The 10980-nt window shown below is 36.8% G+C and overlaps 1 protein-coding gene across 1 annotated transcript in view; it reads left to right on the top strand.

Moving 5' to 3' along the window:
* The first annotated feature begins 811 nt into the window (after window positions 1-811).
* LOC142657149 (calcium-activated chloride channel regulator 1-like) overlaps window positions 812-10980 on the top strand; it is a 32043-nt gene continuing 21874 nt past the window's right edge. Inside the window, exons 1-4 of the mRNA XM_075832198.1 lie at window positions 812-970; window positions 1231-1368; window positions 5876-6026; window positions 9317-9425. Of these exons, the coding sequence (XP_075688313.1) occupies window positions 812-970; window positions 1231-1368; window positions 5876-6026; window positions 9317-9425 (557 nt within the window). The remainder of the gene's footprint in view (window positions 971-1230; window positions 1369-5875; window positions 6027-9316; window positions 9426-10980) is intronic.

Raw genomic sequence — 10980 nt, 5'->3', positions numbered from 1 at the left:
GCATAAGTAATCCTCTCAAAAACATGTCAAATGCCATTACCATTACAGTCATACAAAGAGGCCAGGCCATGCCATTGTGTGTCGACTATCACAAATATCGATTTGTGCAATATTTCCACACAAACATTTGCCAAACTGGTTGAAATCATCAAAATTCTATCTGAATTCTAGTATAGCACCAAGGTGTACATAGTCTTTAAAGCCTGTACCAAGAGTTTTGGTTTGTGCCATTTTTGTGGCATTTTTGGGGTAAGTGGTGTCTTTTTTTTTTAAATGCAACATGCTCTGGGTATAATGTTCTTTTCTGATCTTTTTCCCATAAACTTCTCTATGGGACTTAAAAAATGGCAGAAAAAAAACTCATTCACGATGTTACCAGATTAAAAATTGTTACGAAAAGTTCTTGTAAAAGATGGCATAAAAACACATGAAATTCATGGTGTTTTTTTTACAAGCGTTCTAACAAAAACTTTAAAAAACACTGTGTGAATGTGTAATGCAGGCCTTAGAGTTATGCTATAATAATAATTGAGGAGCCCTTTTTGGACTCATATATTCTATAGATTTATCACCAAATGCATTGTGGAATTACTTGACCCAGTCTTTTTTACCTTCTACACATAAATATAATATACATGATCAAACTGTCAGAAGAAAAATTCCATTCATCAGTTACTGACAGTTACAGCCAGTAAACATTAACATCACCTCCATTGGTAACAGAGATTAGAATACAGACAAAGCAAACGTATATATACAGCAAGCTTTCACAATCTTCTATCGGTAAAAGGTGTTTGTGCATAGCATGAACATGAAGCTCTGGATGCTAGCAGGGTTCATTGTGGCATGTGAAGTCTTCTGGAAAGCCGGGAGCTCCATGGTTAAACTTGACAGTGGTGGCTATGAAGACATTGTCATTGCCATTAACCCAAGTTTACAAGAAGATACTGAAATAATCAAAAAAATCCAGGTACTTCCACAAAGACTCTTATAGGTTTTTATATAATATTTATAATATCACATATTAGATTGATGAATATATCATTTACATAAAATGTTGCCATATGGCCAGGGCTCTCTTACCACAATCATTTTTGTATTTGCTTTTCTTGTAACTGATTATTTATGGTTTTGTTATACATCAACTAATGCTAAATATAAAACTCATAGAAAATATTAATAATTATAGTCTAATACATGTAAGTGATCAATGTTTTATATCTTTTTAAGGACAATGTGAAAGAAGCAAATACATATCTGTTTTATGCTACAAAGAAACGTCTTTTTATAAGAAGTGTGAAAATCCTAATCCCTTTATCCTGGCCCAACAAAAACTACAATAAGAGTAAAACGGAAACCTATGACAAGGTTCAGTATAAATATTACATGTCGTTGCTATATAGCTTGAATATATGTATTTTACATTCACTTCAGGCTGCAGTTTTTTTATTTTACACTCTGACGTTTTAGTATAATTTATAGCCCATTTTAAAAGCAATGAAGGATGTTAATAGCGATTGATGGCAAATTACTAGGATATGCCATCAATATGTAATTGGTGAAGGTCGACTACTGGGACCGGCACAAACACAAGAAAAAATTATATTTTTTTTTGCACATGGAACTTTGATAACTGTTCATACTAGTGTCTTTTTTTTTGTGGGGCGAGCTTCAGTTTTTATTGGTACCATTGTGGGATACATGCAACGTTTTAATCACTTTTTATTCCATATTTTCTGGAAGGTGAGGTGACCAAAAAAACTATTCTGGCATGTTTTTTTTAACATTTTTAACGGCATTCACTATATGGGATAAATAACAACACATTCTGATAGTTCAGACTTTTTCGCATGCAGTGATACCAAATATGTTCTTTTTTATTTATTTTTTTGTACATTATTTTAGTAGAAAAAATGGAAACAGTTTTTTTTTTACTTTTTTTCATTGTGCTACATAGTTACATAGGTTGAAAAAAGACATAGGGCCATCAGGTTCAACCTTTCTCAATAAATTACCCGTCATTCATTGCTTGATTAACTATAAGGGTATGTTCACATGGCTTAGCAAAATACGTCTGAAATTCAAGCGAAAACAGCTCCTGATTTTCAGACGTTTTTGCAACAACTCGTGTTTTTCGCGGCGTATTTTACAGACGTTATTGGAGCTGTTTTTCAATGGAGTCAATGAAAAACGGCTCCAAAAACATCCCAAGAAGTGTCCTGCACTTCTTTTGACTAGCCGTCATTCTACGCGCCGTATTTTGACAGCGACGCGTATAATAAAGGCTCGTGGGAACAGAACATCGTAAAACCCATTGCAAGCAATGGGCAGATGTTTATAGGCGTATTAGGGGCATGTTTTCAGGTGTAATTCGAGGCGTAAAACGCCCGAATTACGTCTGAAACCACTGCGTGTAAACATACCCTTACCCCCAATGCCATTCGTAAATAAATAAGCATGTAACCTTTTTTTAACCCCTTAATGACCAGCCTATTTTAGACCTTAATGACCAGGCCATCTTTTACGTTTTTCCATAGTCTCATTCAAAGAGCTATAACTTTTTTGTTTTTGCGTTGATGTAGCTGTATAAGGTCTTGTTTTTTGCCGGATAAGTTGTAATTTTAAATAGCACCATTTTGGGGTACATAGAATTTATTGATTAACTTTTATTAACTTTTTTTGGGGGGGAATAGAAAAAAACAGCAATTACCGTGTGGTATAAATAACACAATAACTTTATTGAGCGGGTTGTTGTGATTGCAACAATACCAAATGTATATAGATTTTGTATGTTTTACCACTTTTACACAGTAAAAATACTTTTTTTTCAAAATGATTTGTTTTTGTGTCTCCATATTTGAAGAGCCATACTTTTTAATTTTTTCGCCGATGCAGTTGTATAAGGGCTTTCTTTTTGCGGGACGACTTTTAGTTTTTTTGGTACCATTTTGGAGTAGATGCGACTTTTTGATTACTTTTTAGCACATTTTTTGTAAGGCAGGATTCAAAGAAAACAGAAAAGTTTGCATTTTTTTGATTTTATTTTTTACGTTGTTCACTGTGCGTGTTAAATGATGTAATAACTTTATAGTTGGGTCGTTCAGGACGCGGCGATATCAAATATGTGTAACTTTTTTACTTTATTTTGTTTTTTAATAATAAAGCAGTTTGTATGGGGAAAAAGTGGGTTTTGCATTTTTTGATGCCTCTGGCATGACCTAGCAGGCATACACTACAGGCAGACCTGGGGGCCTTTATTAGGCCCCCAGCGATCTTATCGCCGGGTGCCGGTGGGATGAGAAGGAGCTCCCTCTCTTCAAAACCACTCATATGCGGAGCTAGCTATTGAGCACCGCAGCTGAGGGGTTAAACGTGTGAGATCGATATTGATATCGATCTCACCCGTTAGAGCAGGGATGCCCACAGCCCTCAGCTACTTCTGGTAGCTGAGAGCAGGGAGATTTAACGGCGCCCTGCTCTGTTTATTTATCCCGATGCAGCGCTGTAAAAAGTCTATTGCATCGGAATAAAGCCCGTTAGTGGCCGCCGTAAAAACACTATGGGGCGGTCACTAACGGGTTAAATGCTGACGTAGTATCTGCCATCACTACCTCTTAGGGAAGAGTATTCCATAGCTTGACCGCTCTAACTGTAAAGAACCCTTTTCTATATAGATGTCTGAAACGTCTTTCTTCCACACGCAATGCGTGTCCCCCGGTCCTTTGTAGAGTCCTTGGAAGGAGAAGATCATGTGCTAGTTCTCTGTATTGACCACACATATACTTAATAAGATCCCCTCTAAGACGTCTTTTTTCCAAGCTGAACAAGCCCAATTTTTCTAGCCTTTCATTGTAAGCGACACCTCCCATCCCATTTAATAATCATGTTGCCCGCCTTTGAGCCCTCTCCAGTTCTCCTATGTCCTTTTTACAATGTGGAGCCCAAAACTGAATTTCATATTCTAGATGTGGCCTTACAAGGCATTTATAGAGTGGTAATATTACATTTGAATCCCAGGTTTTTATCTCTCTTTTTAAACACCCTAAAATCCTATTTGCTTTTGCAGCTGCTGCCTGACATTAAGTGCAGCTGCTTAGTTTATTTGTTACTAGAATACCCAGGTCCTTCTCCTGTTCAGTTATCCCCAGTTTTATTCCATTTAAAGGACGGGTGTGGCGAAAAAAATTTTTTTTATATCAATTTAATTTTAGTGTGTTATAATAAATTGTATTTATTTGTGTGTTTGTGTTTTACTTTTTTATTTTTTCTAACTTTTACTTCACTATGGGGGCTGCCATTTTTTTTCATCTCTGTATGTGTCGATTAACGACACATACAGAGATGGAATACGGCACATACATCCCCATAGAGAATGCGAACGGCGCCATTTTCATGTGGACTGGAAGCCATGGCCGGACAGTAAGATGACTACTTCCGGTTCCGGCTTCCGGACATGTGATTAGAAGCAAGTACTAGGAGCGAAGGGAGCGGCGGCGGCAGGAGCAGGTAAGTTATGTATGTGTTTGTTCGTGTTTTACTGTGTGATTACCACTGTATGTAAGCCTACTACACTGTGCATTCGCTCAAAAAATGGCGGCACACAGTGTAGGAGGTTTGAACATGCAATCCCCTCCTTTCTCCTGGCACTAGCCAGGATAAGGGAGGGGGGATTCTGTGAGCTCACTAGAGCGAGTGTGTCTACACCAATTTTGCAGCATAAAGCAATGTGTTTGCTTTACCACATACCAATGCTGCAATTTTGGGAATTGCTCCCTCTAGTGACCAGCACAGGGAAATTTGATAAATTAGAATCGAATTTATAATATTTCCTGACTTGTGACAAAATGAAAAAACCGTTAAACAAAAAAAAACAACAAAATTTCTAGCGACACATTCCCTTTAATGTATATGAATTAATACTATTATTGCGTCCTATGTGCATTACTTTACATTTATCAACATTAAATTTAATCTGCCATGTTTTTGCCCATGCTGCCAACTTATCTAGGTCTTTCTGTAATATTTTAAAGTCAAGCTGAGTTTTAAGTATCCTACAAAGTTTTGTATCATCAGCAAAAACTGACACCTTGCTTTCAATCCCATCCACAAAGTCATTAATAAAGAGATTAAAAATAATTGGGCATAACACCGATCCTTGTGGTAGCCCGCTGCTGAAGTCTACCCATTCTGATTAAGATATATGTGCCATTCAGGGGCTGAATTTACAAAGAGAGCCAGAAACAAATCAGCTTAAGCTTCTCCTGTTCCCCAAATCGATTGTTAATATGCTCCAAGTCCGAGTGGAGGGAGAGGGCAGGGGTGACCAAATGAATCCAGGGAATTATATAGATAAATATTATTAAATATACCAAATATAATAAAGTAAATATCAGTGAGGCTTCATTCACATATCCGTTCAGGCTCTATTCTGACGTTCCGTCTGAGGTTTCCTTCAGAATAGAGCCCTGACTGACACATACAGAAACCATAGGTTTCCATTTCCATCACAATTGATTTCAATGGTGACAGATCTGGTCCCAATGGTTTCCGTTTGTCTCAGTTGTGCAAGGGTTTCGATCCATCACCATTGAAATCAATGGTGATGGAGACGGAACCCTATAGTTTCCGTTCGTGTCAGTCACGGCTCTATTCTGACGGAAACCTCAGACGGAACGTCAGAATAAATCCAGAACAGATATGTGAACGAAGCTTGACACTGTTTTTTTTGGTTTGTTTTGTTTTTATAACGTTAGTGTGGACAAAATGGAAATAAACTAATGTAACACACATCTACATACTAAAACTATAATTGTTTCTATTGATTTATTTTAGACTCATTTATATTATGCTAATTTTCTGGATATATCTCATCTAGGCAGATGTTATTATTGCTAACTCTTACCTGAAATCCAGAGATGATCCATACACCTTACAATATGGACGCTGTGGAGAACCAGGAAGGTATATCCACCTAACACCTAATTTCTTACTGGATGACAAACTAATCTCAGTATATGGACCTCGAGGTACGGAAACTTTTCAGAACAGGAGTCCCATTGTTGGTTTATAGAAAATGAATTTAATAAAATGTATGATTTTTTTCCCATCTTAATCCATATTTTGAAACACAATTAAAGTCATAGGAGCCTTTATCTGTAATAAGTAAAGTGGCTCAATATCGTACAGTCTCATGATCACATCATAATTCAATACAATTTTTCCTCCTGGAAAATAAATTCTCTCATTCCTTTTGCAATGATTTTCTTTTATTCATTCATTTGTTTCCTAAATGCAAAATTAAGCAACTTTCTAGTCTTCATTACAAATGCCCTACCATTTTGCTACTGTAGAGTGTGCAACTCCTGTACATAGCTGGCTGTACTGTTGCTTCTGACAGGTCAGATAGCACACTGCTTCTGGCTCAGCCAGTTCTTTCTGCTCTTTAGGTTCTAGATAGCAGATAAAGCTGAACAAAATAATAGAAAGGGAGAAAACAAAAACCCACAGAACAATCTGCATAAGTATAACTTTATAAGTGTCTAGTATAGGAGTAGAACTGTGATGATAAATTAAGCTAGTGAAGGCAGCAGCATCCTGGATTCACAAAACTCACATCCAGCATGTATTATTGGGAGGAAAACGTCTACATGAGCAGAATCTAAAAATAGGAGAATGTGGCAAACTGCATATCAGGGAGTATGAATATGACTGAAGTAATGAAGATTGCAGCCTGAAACTTAGTCCAACATATTTTTAACCGCAGGTAACAACTCACCTATGTAAAAATATTTCTTTTTCCATGTCAAATGTGCATCTAGCCTTTAAGCCCCTTGAGGTTAATTTTAAGGTGAGGAAAGAAGTGCAAGTTACTTTAACATGTAATCTCTATGGTGAAAATGTATTACCATTGAATTTTGGTATGACCAAGCTCACATTTGTAAAAAAAATAAAAAAAAATTTTGCCTAGGGATTTATTGTGGAAGTTTTCCAATCATAAACAACCTTAAATGGTGATAAATTGTGGTAGATATACCTATGGTTAGTAGCTTCATTACTTCATCTTGCATTAATCTATTGTCCTTATTCAACTCCATTTCCCTGCCTAGTTTTGTGCAAGGAGAATACAGCTCCAAATAGAAATCTGTATGGGAAATTTATCAACCGATTGTTGCCAGAAAAGTCGCAATTTAAGCGCATACCATATTTTCCCTAAAATTTGCAATTTTCCTCATCTCCAACCCTTTTTAAAAAGTGGTGATAAAAATGGGCGGAGCTGGGTAGGAGGTCGGACCACCATCGCTCAGACAGATTTATTAATTCATTTATCCCCTAGAAAATGCCGCAAATTATAGCGCCCATCTACGCCTGCTCATAAGAGCAAGCGTATTGACTCTAAGGAAGACCAAAATACGCCAAATTTATTAAGAGGCGTATGCCTCTTAATAAATTTGGTGCATTTTACTCATAATTGAATTTAAAGGGAGTCTGTCACCAGAAATTTAGCTATCAAACTAGAATAATATAGTGTAGGTTCACCTAAATGTAAAGTTATTTTTCCTTTTTCACGTGGGTGCCTCCTTTGTAGGAAAAATAATTTTATTCAATATATGCAAATGGTCATTTTGGAGCATCGAGGGCATCACCGTTTCTCTAGAATTTGCTGTCTTCTTTCTCTAGTCCATCACTCCCTCCCACCGTTCTTTCATTGATTGACAGGGGCCAGGCAGTGTAATAGCCGAGTTCACGCCTAACCCGTAGTCTTCTGAACGCACGTGCGGTACCTGCTTCATAATCGGTGCATGTGCCGAGGATGTCAGACTACACCTGGAAGAGATGGACCTTGGCATCGCAGAGCAGAAGACGGTGCAGTCTGACGTAATCGGTGCATGTGCAGTACAGCCGATTAGACCAGTGTAACATCAAGGGTATACTTTATTAAAAACAAACTTTACTTTTAGAGATACAGCTTATATCTATCCTGGATACATAGAAGCTGTATATTGTGGTCACAGCCACCTTCATCAGGTCAGCGAGACGGCTCTGGTGAGCGCTGGACCTGCGTGTCTCTGACACGCAGGGTCCAGCAGATATCAATTAGATCTAAGTTGATGGACTTAAATGGGATCGATAAAAGCTGGATCCTGACCTGATGTATCTATGATACATAAAAGCTGTATCTCCAAAAGTAAACATTTAAAAAAAAAATAATCCAATTCAAAACTTAATACCTATAAATGACTGTGAAGACAGCTAGTATATCCAAAAAATAAACGACACATAGCACAAATTATGTACCATGACAATAAAAAACGAACTTTATTATATTGCACATAACAACATATTGGCCATCACAAGATAAAAACAGTAGTACACACAATTAAAAAGGAGAGTGTGGAGAAACAGCGTAAATAATCCCAGTTATATGCTAACACAATATGAACATCATGTGATGTGGTAAAGTACAGAAATCTCCATCCAAGGAGGATGTATCATAAGCCAAATTGTAAAGCAAGAGACCGAAAAAGGCCATAGATGGGTTATGCACCTAGCCAGAAAGCACAAAATTGAGTACCCTTTGAGAAAGCTGACGGCGAAACGCGCGTTGGGGGCGGTCTGTGTGGAGATATCTCGTGTGTGATCCACTATGCAATCCACGGGTTTGTGCAGCTCTCTTAGCCCATGAAATAGGGCCATTTTTGGGTCTATTTGTGCAGTCCTAGCCTTGTATTTTCATAGGTGTGCACAAAGTTCATATTGTGTTAGCATATAACTGGGATTATTTACGCTGTTTCTCCACACTCTGCTTTTTAATTGTGTGTACTACTGTTTTTATCTTGTGATGGCCAATATGTTGTTATGTGCAATATAATAAAGTTCGCTTTTTATTGTCATGGTACATAATTTGTGCTATGTGTCGTTTATTTTTTGGATATACTAGCTGTCTTCACAGTCATTTATAGGTATTGAGTTCTGTTTTGCGATCTGTGTGGACGCATTATTTTTTGGCGAATACCAAATGTCTATAATTGTATAGGTATTCACGAATTCAAAACTTGTTTCAAATAAATTACATAGCCTTTAAACAATATTTAAATTTCTATGGACCCTAACTTAACCTTATTAATGACTTATTAATATTAATTAAGGGAGTAGGTAGTAATGCTGAACAATGTTTAGATTCAAGAATGACATACATACAACATCAAGTAATCTAGGCATGTGATGTCAAGCCTGATTAAGTAAAAAAATAATACGTATCTTCTTCATATAGAGAAATCTTGTTTGGTAATACATATCCTGTTTATTATGACATTAGGAAGAGTCTTTGTGCATGAATGGGCTCACCTTCGATGGGGGGTCTTCGATGAGTACAATGCAGACACTCCATACTACATTGCAAGAAATGGAAAAGTAGAAGCAACAAGGTACCCATATTATTCTTGTCGTTAGTTATATCATTTTATTTACGATACTTGGTTACACATTATATTAAGTCCACAGGTTACAGCAGAAATAGGTATATTTATATGAAGTTGACACCACACTATCTTACTCTCTTTATATAGTTATAGCTTTCATTAGCTTCAGCAAAGGTTGAATAATAATGCTTACCATCCCTTTGAATATTCCAGAGACAGAAATTAACATTCATTGAAGCAGCACTCAGGGAAATTTTTTTTAATCTCGGCCACGTTTGGCATGTACAATTGGTAAAAGGTAGTGCACTTTGTTGCTGAATTATCTCCTTCAATCCCAGCCGGTATATCACGTGATCACTTGCATTCACTATGAGATGCTTTATGTGAGTCTCATAGGAATGCATAGCGAAAGTGACTTCCGGTCTACATAGCAACCACTGTAGGAATCAGGAAAGTCACCTGAAATAACGGTGGGCGGGATCGGAGGCCACCGGCAAGAAAGCGCTCGGTAAGAGGATTACCTAACCTACCTTTTACTGGGAGTAACTTTCCAAATGGAGGCCGAGATAAAAAAAATCCTGTGTCAATTTTGTTGCCAATAATAATATAAAAATGTTGGCATCTGCCTATTTACCCAAACTGTAATTACTATTACAAGATTCTTAAAGGAAAACTTTCTCATGATGGATTCACCTGTGCATACTTTAATTGCTGGAATACCAGCAGCCATCCTACCAATAGGTGACAGACGTATTGGTAGTGCGCACCATCAAGCACTGCCAACCGTCCGTAAATTCCTTGTCAGTCCGTAAAAATAGGGAATTTTTTCCTGTGTCTATAAAAAAAAAATCATCCCTGATGGGTTCTTTTTTAAGTTGGAGAAGCTTGTATAGATTTTGTCAATTGTAATTATCTTTAGCACAGTACATGCTGTTAATGTATTATTATCCTTATTCTAAGCTATGGACATACAGTATATTACTTCTAATCTCTATGATTCATTATGGTTTGTGATACGTGATTTTAGATTTTTGGATAAATTGTCCTGAAAAATAGAGAAAATGAGGTTAGCAACCTTGCCACCATCTACAAACTAGGAGGGGACAATACCATCCCAAGGTGCTCCGTACCCCTGTTCGAGTACCCTCTTTCTATTGCTACGCAATCCTTGGAAAATATTGGGTGATTCCTGGTTAATAGAGAAAACAGAAAGCAAAAAATTTTATTAGGAGGACTGACGGACACCCAAATAAATAATTACAAACGTAAATTCCATTTTTTAGAAGATTTCATTTGGTAGAATATTTCACTGTTGAAAGATTACTGCATCCATCAAGTTGATTCCTAGATTTTCTAATTGCTTATACTGTAAACTGCAAAAACACCACTTTAAACCCTTATCCAAAAATGAAAAATATAAAAAATATTTTAACCACCAAAAATCAATTAATAAACAAGGAAACAAGGAAAAAAAATCTTATCTATGGTGCTCGTACAAGTTTCCTGCTTGTTCATTTCAACCGTCTTGAACTTTAGCTACTGGAATAATAATGTATATGTC

The sequence above is a fragment of the Rhinoderma darwinii genome, chromosome 7 (genome assembly GCF_050947455.1).
Source record: "Rhinoderma darwinii isolate aRhiDar2 chromosome 7, aRhiDar2.hap1, whole genome shotgun sequence".
Lineage (NCBI taxonomy): Eukaryota > Metazoa > Chordata > Amphibia > Anura > Rhinodermatidae > Rhinoderma > Rhinoderma darwinii.
This window is presented reverse-complemented; position numbering and strand designations above follow the sequence as displayed.